Source organism: Manis javanica, chromosome 2 (assembly GCF_040802235.1).
Source record: "Manis javanica isolate MJ-LG chromosome 2, MJ_LKY, whole genome shotgun sequence".
NCBI lineage: Eukaryota > Metazoa > Chordata > Mammalia > Pholidota > Manidae > Manis > Manis javanica.
Genome location: NC_133157.1, coordinates 109,055,977 through 109,069,022, shown reverse-complemented (window position 1 = coordinate 109,069,022; position 13,046 = coordinate 109,055,977). Strand labels below are relative to the sequence as shown.

General features: G+C 39.6%; 1 protein-coding gene across 6 annotated transcripts in view; it reads left to right on the top strand.

The window, feature by feature from the left end:
* The first annotated feature begins 766 nt into the window (after window positions 1–766).
* The window catches only part of MLLT10 (MLLT10 histone lysine methyltransferase DOT1L cofactor), a 295,452-nt gene continuing 283,172 nt past the window's right edge, over window positions 767–13,046 (top strand). For 3 of the 6 annotated variants that reach the window (XM_073229111.1, XM_073229106.1, XM_037006007.2), the window contains exons 1-3: window positions 767–1,202; window positions 1,335–1,494; window positions 3,988–4,067. In XM_073229111.1, coding sequence (XP_073085212.1) covers window positions 1,335–1,494; window positions 3,988–4,067 — 240 coding nt within the window. In that variant the 5' untranslated portion in view covers window positions 767–1,202. Of the gene's footprint in view, window positions 1,203–1,334; window positions 1,495–1,861; window positions 2,321–3,987; window positions 4,068–13,046 lie in introns of those variants that run through there. The other 3 variants (XM_073229105.1, XM_073229110.1, XM_073229107.1) reach the window with 3 other exon arrangements.

Here is a 13,046-nt window from a genome sequence, read left to right as displayed (position 1 = left end):
TTAAATGACCTTAAAAAAATGACCTTAAATTTTCAAGAGTAAATTTGGACTACCAAGCCACATCAGAGAAATCTTCAATCAAAACTGGACTCCAGGCTCATGGTGTCATTTTGTGACCGACTAGAACATGCGTTCCTTAATACTTAGCGTCATCTAACTGCATTTTCCAGATCATCACATTTTATTGCTAATTTCTGATTAACAACCTTTGGTACTCCTTCCTACACAGCAAATTGAGGATTAGTCTAGTATAACCCTAACTCAGGCTTTTGACCTTCGGTCTGTGTTGCACTTTCATTTGCTACTGGGGCCGATGTGGTGTGTAAATGGGCGGCAGATTTAGTGGCACTTCCACTGGGTGAACTTTGGGTAGAATCTAGGATGTGAATTTAATGGGTAGTGAGGCTGCGGCAGTACAGTGAAGTTAGCGTGGCCAACTGCAGGAAGCCATGCTTCACTGCACCCTGCATGGAAGCTGGCAATCTTGCCTAAATCTGGCTACCCATGGGCCAGTCCTTGAGGGAAAATCCGGCAGTTAGGTTCTAGTGCAGTAAGACAACCCCGGTGTAGTCCCCTCGAGCCGCTCGGAAATATCCCCTCCATCCGCGCGCATCCTCCTTTGCTCCGTCCCTCCGAGGCCTCACGACGCGCACACGCAGCCCGCGCGACAGGCGCTGCAGAAGGCGGCCCCAAAGTCCCCGCCCCCGCGTGCGCGCCCCCGCGCTCTCCGGTTGGCTTGTTCGGGCCTCAGCGCGCCGCCGGCTCCACTTGCCCCCACTCGCTGCACACCTCAGCGGCTGCGAGCGGCTCGGGGGAGGGGAAGGGGCAGGAGGGTAGGCCGGGGCTGCCGGCCGGGCGTGGCGGCGCGCACGCAAGCCTCGCCTCTCCCGGTCCATCTACACACCAGTCGTCGGGTGGGCGCGCACGCCGAGTGACGCTCGGAGGAGGAAGCGCAGCCCCCTTCCCCTCCCTCGCTGTCTCGGCCCAGCGGGAACCCGCCCCATTGCGCCTGTGCGGAGGCCTACTTGATTATGTGTGCCCTCTGCGGGCTCCAGCGTTAGCGGCCGGGTGGAGGTGGGGAGGGAAGAAGACGAGGAGGCGGAGGCGGCGGAGGAGGTGGTGGAGGGAAGGTGGGGGGAGTCAGCAAGGACATGGCTCCTGACTCCTGTACGGAACGTGAGTGACTGAGCGGCAAAGCCTGAGTGAGCGAGCGGCCGAGAGGCGGGAGGGGGCAGAGGGCCCCGGGAAGGGAGTGGGGGCGCGGGTGGCTGTGCGGGTGTAAGCACTGATTGGCTTGTATGTGTTTTTTAATGGTCCCCCCAACTCCCTCTTAGATGGTCTCTAGCGACCGGCCCGTGTCACTGGAGGACGAGGTCTCCCATAGTATGAAGGAGATGATTGGAGGCTGTTGCGTTTGCTCAGATGAGAGAGGCTGGGCCGAGAACCCGCTGGTTTATTGCGACGGGCACGGCTGCAGCGTCGCGGTGCATCAAGGTAAACACCCAACCGCCCGCCGGGCCGAACCCGGCCTGCTCCCAACCGTCACCGCTTCCCCCCACCTTGGCAGCAACTGCCAGTTCTCTCCCGCCCCGCCCCCGCCCCCGCCCCGGCCCCGTTCCGCGGCCCTGGATTGACTCGGAGGGTCTGTGTCGGGGTGTTGGGGGTGTGGGCTGTGCATGTGGAAGAAAGTGCGTGTGGCCTGGACTGTCATGTGATTCCGCACTCACTCAAGTGTCATTTTGGCCGCCGCCTGCGCCGGGAGCCGTGGGTCCGGAGACTTTCCGAGGCGGTTGGAGGCTAGGGGGGTGCGGGGCCGCGGCCAGCGCCGGGGAGCGAGGTGGGGGGCTGGCCTGCGTCCCTCAAGGGGCGTCAGGGTGGCTGTGGGCTTGGGGCTGCACGCGGAGCTCCCTCCCCCTCGCTGCACACTCCGCTCTGCCGCAGTGTGTCTGGAGACTTCTGTGGCATGCAGCCTGGCTCGGGAGCGCCACTCGCTGCGTCCGGGAGAGTGGGGGAGCTCGGGGGCCTGCCATGCCGCTCGAGATTAGGGCGGGCGGGCGCTCGCTGGTGCACCCCAGGCTTCCTGGCGGAGATCCTGCTGCTGAGGACTGTGAGCTTCCTGCGAAGACGGCGGAAGGCCACCGCGGCAGTCGGGCTGCTTGCAGGAGCAGCTTTGGCTGAGCTTTCCCGGGGCTGGTGGATGAGGCTGGTCGGGGCTGCGTCAGGCTAATTCCTCAGCCCAAGTGACTGAAGAGAAGAGGAGGTGGTGGTGCCGCCGGTGACTTGGGGAACATCTTAGCTTATTTCTGGGTGTTTCCAATCGGTGAGTTTTTTGGATATACAGAAATGCCGAGGACACTAGTAAGATAGTTTTCTGGCCCTTGAAGTGTCTGACTCTTTCTGTTCACGTGGTAAGAAATAGAGGCTGAAACCAACCAGGTAAATTCTTTGGTGGATTTTACACTCTCCCAGTTCTTCATCCACCGGCCCCCGTTTCCCATTTCTGAATCTGGCACTGAGTGATGCGGATGTTTAAGTTGTGTTTTGGAAAGGACGTTACCAAACGAGAGAGGAAAGTTTGATCAATGGAGGGGCTAGAGTGCATCTTTATAGAATGAAATCTCAGAACTAGGGAGGGAGATTTAGGAGATAGTGAATTAGCTACCTGAGAATGCAGTTGTTCTCAGTTTCTCATAAAGTTTGCAAAGTTGCACACCTTACTTTTTTAAGGAGTGAAAACTGTGTGTCAAACTAGGTACTGATATTAAGGCCTTAAACTGGTATACAGTATTTCCATTACTGTGTTCATTTGTGGAAATACTTTTTAGGAATCAGATGATAAATTACCAAGTTTTGATAAGCAGTCTCATCTCCCAATGTAGAAAATGTTAACTTAGATCTTAAAATTTTTCTCTCTAGAAGTATTTCTGAATGAAAATACAAATATTTGGACAGTGATGCCATATTTCTTGGCCAATAAAAAACATTTTTACTTGGAGATACTTACAAATTTTAAGAGGGATTAGAAGCTTCAGCCTTCGGAGTTTTAAAAATTTGGGCTGATTTTATATTCCTTAAGTGCTCTCCAATATTTAAGATACTTTTCAAATTTCCTCTCAGCAAGCCCATGTAAGAATGTCAGTTGGATATTGGTGTTCTTAGGTTTTTGGGAAAAATTAAATTTTTAGTTAATATTAATTTGAAAACAGTTTTTCAAGCAATTAGACTGATTTAAATAGGTGATACTTGGTCACTTCTTGGAATGTTCACATATATGTAGGAATAAAAATCCACCTTTTTTTTATAATGGTTTTATTGATATGTAATTCACATACCTTACAAGTCACCTGTTTAAACCAGTTAAGTGGTTTTAGAATATTCATGGAGTTTTGCAGTCATTACCACAACCAATTTTGGAAACTTTTTCTCCCCCTCACAAGAAACCTTGGGCCCATTAGTGATTACTCTAAACTTCTTCCCAACTGCCTCAGCCCTAGCAACCACTAGTTCTACTTTCTGTCTATGTAGATGTGCCTGTTCTGGACATTATGTAAATGAAAGTATTCCACTTTTAACATTATATTCCATTTTCTTCAGTATCTGTTGCTCATTTTGAAAGTTGATTTGGACATATATTCATTAGACTTATCTAAAATGCTTCCTATTTAACCTTCAGGATATAGGAATGAATTAATGAATTTCTGAGTTATTTATGTGTTAATTTTACCCAATACTTTTCTTGTCTTAAAAAATTAAAATCATAATGTTTATAATATTTAAATGAAATAAATGATGGCATTTTAACATTTTTATTAAAATGTCATACTATTTTAATTAAGGTAACAGGTGATAAATATAACTTTTAGTTTTCTACAAAGCAGGTGGTTTACATGAAGTTTGAGAAGTAGTTTAATAGGACTTGAAAGGGTCTTTGACTTTTCATGATTTTTTGAATCTTAACATATTTTAAAACATTTAATTTCCCAACAGCTTGCTATGGCATCGTTCAAGTACCCACTGGACCATGGTTTTGCAGGAAATGTGAATCCCAGGAAAGAGCAGCCAGAGTGGTAAGGACTGTTTATCAAAAACATTAAAATATTTCATTGAGTAGCTTAGGATAGTACATACGAATGTTTTTATTTTTAAATTTTTTATTAAGGTATGATTGATATACACTCTTATGAAGGTTTCACATGAAAAAACAATGTGGTTACTACATTTATCCATATTATCAAGTCCCCACCCATACCCCAATGCAGTCACTGTTCATCAGTGCAGCAAGTTGCCACAGATCCACTATGTCCCTTCTCCGTGATACACTGTTTTCCCCATGATCCCCCACACCATGTGTACTAAACATAATACCACTCAGTCCCCTTCTCCCTCCCTCCCCACCTGCCCTCCCACACCCCTCCCCTTTGGTAACCACTAGTTCATTCTTGGAGTCTGTGAGTCTGCTGCCATTTTGTTGCTTCCACACTAATGTTTTAGTTTGAAGGGTTTTCAGTTTTTTGATCAAATATTGAATTTGAGCCAAATACTAACTTGTTATTTTAAAGTCATTTTATAAAACCTGAAAAATAAATTGAACTACAGTAAGTATATGTTGATGGATCCTTTGAACAGATAAAACAAAGTTGTTTGGGCTTTAGCCCTCCCTACCTATTTGAAGGTTAAGTTAGCTAATCACAGAATATAATGGCAGTACTACATAAAGAAGTTATATTGATAATTCTGTTAGGTTCTGTGTAATGAATAAACACAAGAATTTAATGACATTCTTTTTACTACATCTGCACATGTATAATTTAACCTTGGACACAGTATTTTCAGACATTCATTTCTTTTGGCAAAACCACATAAAAAACTTCACCAGCTACCTTCTTTCTGAACACTTTTGTAAACCTCTTGTAAGAATGAGGGAGGAATGCTTATTCTTTCTGGCCAAAAGCATTTTTTCAAATGAATTTCTAGAAATACCAGGGAGAAATACATTTAATCTTCATTAATCATAAAACGGTATTACCATTTGCAGTGTGATAGGTAGTTCTTTTTGGTGTCAACTAGAGAATTTGACAGAAGGTAAAAAACATTTCAATTTCTCTACCTTCATGTATAGCAAAAAGGGAAGCTTTTTTTGTGTGTGTGGGCAGTTTTTAATCAGCAGAAATAATGACTGAATAGCCTATGTAGAATTGTGAAAGTCAAAGTAATATTCTGTTGATGTGTTTTGTTGGTGTGTGAGAATGAACTGTAGCAGAATTACAGCTATTCTAGTGTTAGAATAATGGGAATTAGCAAATGGGGGATGAAATCAATCACATAAATTTCAGGACCTAAAGTATGCAGATGTCTACTCTGTATTTCTTCCCCCTCTTTTTAGCATGTTATAGTTTGGGGTTGATGGGTGATCAAGCAAAGGAGGTTATGCTTTAAAAAATTAGTAAATACTCATAGTAGGTGAGGCTGTTCCAGGGGGTATCACAGTAGATTCAAGGCCAGAGAAAGATTACAAGATAGGAAGGTGGATATCAAGAAAGGGAAGATAAAGCAGTCATAAATGGGGAATGGTAGAATGACAGCAACATTGCCTCAAATGCCACTTGCTGCCTGTTTCTGTTCTTTATCTTTGAAGGCATGGTAGAAATATCCACGTGCATAAGGTAGTGTTTTTAAAAGGTATATTGGAAAACACATTTAATTTCAGCCTAATTTGGTAGGATGTGGGTGCCATTAGGTTTTTAAGAAGAGACACTACCTCCTCTAAATTCCTGTAGTGTACAGTTATAGAAAGTAGGGTCCTTTGTAAAACAAAAATTCATGCCAAGCTTAAATAAATAATCAAAGAAAGGGCTTTTCATTATAGGAGCCAAGAAGCCTAACATGGAAATATACCCATGACTTAGAAAGGCAATTGAATTAGTCTTACTCTTATTTCTGCTTTTCTCTGTGTGTCTGCTTCATTCTTTTTTCATTTCTGCAGATTTTCTCTGCTGCTTATTCCAACAATCAAGAATTTAGCCTTTTTGACTGTGTTTGCTATCTGTCAGATAACAGTTGCTAAATATTCTATACCAGTTATCTTTTAGCATCCCATCAAATCTGTGAGGTAGATACTCAGTTATTTTCGTATTATGGTTAAGGACATCATAGTTTTTAAGAGAAATACATATCTAGTTGGAGTCTGGGCTGTGATTAAATTCTCAACCACCATATTATATATTGCCTCCGGTGGTGAAAAATGGACAGACTTCAGCTCCTAGTGTTTTCTATCTTCTGTCTCAAGAGACTAAATCTTAGTCTGGATCTCATGTTCCTTTGGGAAAAAAAACCAAAAAAAAGTCTGGTTTGGCTTGGATGAAGTGCCTAGCTTTGGACCAGGGAGCCATGGCTGCACGATAGGGTTGAGTTGCTCAGACATAGGGAGATATCTGTGGGTTTGGGATAGCTCACTTGTCAGAGAACGGGGAATTGTGGGCTGATGGTACCTTGACTGATAATGAATAAAAATCCAAAATAAAGTAGTATTTTCAGACAAGTAGTTTGGTAGTGGGAAGAATGGGTCTGAAAGGGGAGGTTAGAAACTGAAAGACTTAGGATACCATTACTATAAAAAGGTGAGAGTAGAAAGGGATGGAGTAGGAAGGAAGGGAGGCAGCATTTTGAAGTACGAAATGACAGAAATGGGTGTTGATAAATGGAATAATCAAAGATGATGCTAAGATGTTAAGATTGATCACTCTGGAATGGTGATAGCATTAATAGTAATAGAGGAAGTGAGCAGATTTGAAGAGTAAGGGGAGTTCTGTTTTGGGCCTGTTGGTTTTGTTGGTGCTTGGAGTTTTCATTGGAAATGTAGAATTAAAGTAATGGAGTCAAGCTAGAGTTGGAGCTGCATAGAAGGAAGACTGGGAACTGAAAGACATTCTTGTTGGAGAAGAGAGAAGTAACGACTTGGATGAATATCCACATTTGGAAAAATAACAGAGTAAGTTACCAAGGGTGGGTAATGAAATATCAGAAAGGGAGAAATTGCAGGTACAGAAGTTAGTGCTATTGCTGCCAAGGATGCTGAAGGCCTAGGAAAAGTCCTTGAGACAGCACTTCTAGTTCCCTGGTTTTGGCAGAATTCTTGTTACAGGGCATTGAAGAGAGTAGAGATTGTAGGCTTAGATCGAATGTTGAAAACAAGGAAAGAGAAAAATATAAGTAGATGGGAATTGAGGGAAAGATTGGTTGCTTTTTGAAGGGAAACTGTATACAGGTATTCATTGTTCAGAAAAAGCATTTGAATTGCTTTATTAATCTCAAGTGAATATGTATTTCTGTGAAATTTTTAGATTAGACTTTTACAGTATTTACTGACCACTGTCATTATGGTTAAAGGTTAAAACACTGATGAGTATTTCTGTATTTAGTGTGTGTGTGTTCTTAATTAACACAGGCTGAGAGGTTTAGAAGTTTTGTCTACTTAGATACTTTTAATGAGATAAAGAAGATATTTTAGATTTTAGATATTTTACTTTGAAAACATGTTTCGGGTGGATTGGGCAAAAAAGGTAAAATGGCAAAAAGCCCATTAAGAATTTGTCTTAGTTAGGTATTGCTACTCTAGCTCTAAATGAAAGACTATTTCTTTCCTACAGGAGGTGAGCTGTAACTTTTTCCTGGTTTCTGCCTCTTTTTATTGAAATCTTTCCTGGCTACTTATATTATTAGGGAAGAACTGTCAAATGGAATAGAACCAAGGTTTTAGGGACTGATCTAGTGTTGCACTATTTCATTTCTAAATTTTTGCTTAATGAAGATATATAATACAAATAATTCACTATAAATCTGTAAAATGTATGAATTATATATTATGTTTTACTAATTTGTTATATTAATAACATATACTTAACACAAATAGTTCAGAAAAATATAGAACATAGAATGAGTAGCTGTGTTTTCCACACTCAGCTTGAACAAATGTCATTCATTCTTTGTATTTGCTTCAAATCTTCCCTTCTGCTTAAAAAGAATAATGAATTAAAAAATTAAGTTGATGTGCTTTTTGTGCTCTCCCCAGTCTGAGTGAACCATTATCCTTTTCGTGTCTGGCCCGTCTCCTTATTTTTTCTTTCCAGTTTTATTGAGATGATAATGACATATAATATTTTATTAGTTTAAGGTGTACAACATAATTTGTTATAATGTATGTATTGCAAAATGATTACTATAGTAAGTTAATATTCATCACCTCATATAGTTGGAAATTTTTTCTTTTGATGAGAACTTTTAAAATTCACTCTCTCAGCAACTTTAAATACACAGTACATTATTGTTAACTGTAGTCACCATGCTGTACATTACATCACCAGAGCTTACTTATCTTACACCTGGAAGTTTACCTTTTGACCACCGTCACCCAATTTACCCTACCTGCCACCCAGTGCCTCTGACAATCACCAGTCTGTTTTCTGTTTTGATGAGTTTCTCTTTTTCAATTCCACATTTAAGTTAGGTCAGTAATACAGATGGTCCCTGATTTATAGTGTTTCGATTTAAGATTGTTTGATTTTAAGATGGCGCAAAAGTGATATGCATTTAGTAGAACCCTTACTTTGGATTTTGAATTTTGGTTTTTTACACGGCTGGCGATATGTGGTAGGATCCTTCTCATGTTGCTGGGTGGTGATGTAAGTTGCAGTTCAGTTAGCTATGTGTGATCACAAGGATGAACAACTGTTAAAACCACTTAACACCCACTTTGTACCCATATACCTATTCTGTTTTTCACTCAGTAAGTATTCAGTCAGTTACATGAATTATTCAGCACTTTATTATAAAGCTTTGTGTTCAATAATTTTGCCGAACTGTAGGCTAATGTAAGTGTTGTGAGCACATTTAAGTTAGGCTAGGCTAAGCTATGATGTTCAGTAGGTCAGGTGTATTAAGTGAAATTTGGACTTGATACTACTATGGGTTTATTGGGACGTAACTTTATTGTAAGTTGAGGAAGATCTGTATTTGTCCTTGTCTTGGTTCAGTTAACATAATGTCCTCAAGGTCCCTCTGTGTTGTTGCAAATGGCAGGATTTCCTTCCTTTTTTATGGTTGAATAATACTCCATCACACCCACCCACTCACCCACCACCACCACCACCACCACCACCATTTGTTTCAATACTTATTGGTGTATAATAAATACCATCTAGTATTATTTTACAGGAATGCTATCATACTATATAATAATGTTCTACAGTTTGTGATACAGCTATGTCAGTACATACTGACTTGTCTGCTTTTTAGTATTCTCAGAATGTACCACAGTTTAATTCCTTTATTGTTATTTAGATTTCTAATTTTTCACAATCACAGTTAGTGCTGTCATGAACATTCTTGTAAATGTAGTGGAGCTTGGTTTTTTTTAGAAACTAATCTGAGAATCTTTTAGGCAAGTTTAATTTGTTAATTTATACTTCTAACTGCTACTTTTGGGCTTATTTCTAAAATTTCATTTTGTGTTATCTATTTACCATACTTTGTTTTTCCCTCTTTTTCTGTCTTTAGGATTGATTGAATGTGCTTTGTTCCTTTTTAATTTTAATCCTGTATTGATTGGGAGATTACATATTTTTTTTCTTATAGTGATTACCCAGAAATTTCACTGTGCATACTTTATATATATATATTTTTTAATGGTAAACTTTTTTTTGTTTGTTCTGTTTTTTGAGAGGGCATCTCTCATATTTATGGATCAAATGGTTGTTAACAACAATAAAATTCTGTATAGGGGACTCAATGCACAATCATTAATCAACCCCAAGCCTGATTCTCAACCATACTTTATATTTTCTTATGAGTCTACAATTAATCCCTACTCCCTTTGAACAAAGCTAAGGGCTTTTGTATTCTCTCTCTTGCAAAATCTGTGTTGTTTATATTTAAATTACACCTTATTAAAAAAAAAAACAACTACTAAGCTGTTTCTGTTTTTTTTTTTTAAATAGCCATTTATAATTTAGACTTTTTTACTTAACCCAATTTTTAATTTTCCCTCCTGCTTTCTGGGTCTTTTTTTTTTTTTAAAGTTACTGGTTTTTGTTTTTTTCAGGATCTGTGGCTAATAAGTAGTAAGCAAGCTCTGTTAGTCTTTTTATATCTAAGAATGTCATTATTTTGCTCTTTTGTATGCCAGTTTGAATTCTAGTATAATAGTTGTTTTCCTATAACTAAAGATTTTATTCTAGTTTGTTTTCTGGTATCTGTGCTAAAAGAAAATCTGTTGATGGTCTACCCTGCTTGAGATGAGTGTGGATTTAATTTTTCATTCTGAGGACTCAAATGTTTTTCCTTATTTTGAAAAATTTTCCGCTCTGTCTCTTCAGATGTTATCACCTTCCTTTTATATTTCCTTATCCTGTTACTTAGGTATATGATTGGGATTTTCATTCTTTTTCATGTCTTTTAATTTCTCTTTCATATTTTCTATCTTTAAAAAAATTATTTATGTATTTTTATTATATCATTAGTGTACAATCACATGAGCAACACTGTGGTTACTGCATTCCCCCCTATTATCAAGTCCCCATCACACAACCCATTATAGTCACTGTCCATCAGCATAGTAAGATGCTACAGAGTCACTACTTGTCTTCTCTGTGTTATACTGCCTTCCCCGGCACCTCTCTACATTATGTGTGCTAATCATAATGCCCCTTAATCCCCTTATCCCTTCCCACCCACCCTCCCCAGTGCCTTTCCCTTTGGTAACTCTTACTCCATTCTTGCGTTGTGTGAGTCTTGCTGCTGTTTTGTTCCTTTGTATTTGCTTTGTTCTTATACTCCACAGCTGAGTGAAATCATTTGGTACTTGTCTTTCTCCGCCTGGCTTATTTCACTGAACATAATACCCTCTAGTTCCATCCATGTTGCAAATGGTAGGATTTGTTTTCCTCTTATGGCTGAATAATATTTCATTGTGTATATGTACCACATCTTCTTTATCCATTCATCTACTGATGGACACTTAGGTTGCTTCCATTTCTTGGCTATTGTAAATAGTGCTGCGATAAACATAGGGGCGCATATGTCTTTCTGAATCTGGGATCCTGAATTATTTGGGTAAATTCCTAAAGTGGAATTCCTGGGTCAAATGGTATTTCTATTTTGAGTTTTTTGAGGAACCTCCATACTGCTTTCCTCAATTTTTGAACTGATTTGCATTCCCACCAACAGTATAGGAGGGTTCCCCTTTATCCACATCCTCATCAGCATGTGTTGTTATTTGTATTTTGGATATTGGCCATCCTAACTGGTGTGAGGTGATATCTCAATGTGGTTTTAATTTGCATTTGTCTGATGATTAGCAATGTGGAGCATCTTTTCATGTGCCTGTTCCGTCATGTAAATTTCGTCTTTGGAAAAGTGTTCAGGTCCTCTGCCCATTTTTAATCGGATTATTTGCTTATTGTTTGTTGAGGTGCATGAGCTCTTTATGTATTTTGGATGTCAACCCCCATATTTTCTATCTTATCTGCTTTATGGATAGTATCTCTAGCTGTATCTTCAAATTGATGCTTACGGTTAACCGAGCAGTGAATTTCTTTTCTGAGTAAATCCTATTTACAATTTCTATTTTTATTTTTTAATTTGCCTCTTTTTTCATAGTATCTTGCTATTACTGCCTTAAGGGTTATATTTCTTCCGTTACTTATTTGAACATTTAAAACATAAAACTCAGAGATTTGGAATTCTTTCATTTTTTTTGTTCATTAACTCTGATGATAGATGTCTTCATATATTTCATAATTTTTGGCTTTGAACTAATCTTCAGGAGTTGTTTTTCTTGGGATTCTTGTTCCTTAAACTTGGGTGTGTGAAGATGACACTGTGGGGAGTTTTTACATTTGCTCTGTATCTTTTAGGAATTGTGTTTAGCTGCTGGTAATAAAGACCAGATTACAGTGGCCTCTACAAGTTAGGAATTTACAAATTTACAAATTCTTTTAGTTAAAAGGAGCTCAGAAAGGAATTTTAAAAGTTTTATAAACAGTTCTGTGACATCATTAGGGATCAGAATTTCTCTATCTTCTGACTATACTAACGTTTGCACATGGTTTTCATTTTCAGGGTTCTCCCCGTAGTCACAGGATGGTAGCTGGAGCTGCAGTCCATGTAGCTGTATAAGTTTCAGGTAGAAAGAAGAAGGGGTAGGGTAAAGTTACAAGTGGTTCTCCTCCCAGTTGAGTTAACCTCTTAAACAAATTTTCCTGGAACTGCCATTCAACAAATGATGCTTAATTTTCTGGCTCTTAATTGTTACACTGCAAAATACGGGTCCATTGGTGAACTGAATAAAATAGGAATTCTGTTAGTAGGAAATAAAAGTAAAAGGACCTGAAATCAGTAACCAGCAGACTCTGTCACAGTTTGCCTAATGAGATTCATTGCTCCAGTCCAGTTTTTAAGTTTGTTTTCTTGGCATGGATTCTGCCACCTTTCAGATAATGGATTTTGGGCCCTGTGTTTTCTTAGCATAGGCTCATATATTCTCTTGTTCTAGGGTGACTCCTCTTAACTCATATCCAGAACAGACATCTCTCACTTCTGTGCAGTTTCTCTACTCTTAATGTACCAGGCTGTAGGTTTTCTAGGATAGCTTCCCCTTCAGCGGTGGGATAGGCCTTTACCAGCTCCCGTCTTTATGCAGGGAACTCTGAGAGCTCTTTGGCACATCTAGGGTCTATGCTCGTGTCACAGTCAACCCCAGTCTCTATGGTATATATTAGATCTGATATCTTTGACTCCCTCAACTTCAACTAATACTAATTCTTTTAGTTTTCAATCTCTTTTTTATTTCTGCCACCTGGAGATTTACCTTTATTTACATAATTAAAAATTGTTTTTGAATTTACTTACCTTTGACTTCTGAGTGCAAGAAGCTAAGATGGGATATCTCCAGTTGTACTTTTTTAATATTGCATGTAACTTTATTTCTGTACATACTTTTTAGCCTGTGTACTTTAAATAGGATGCCTTCAAATTAAACATTTTTTTCTCTT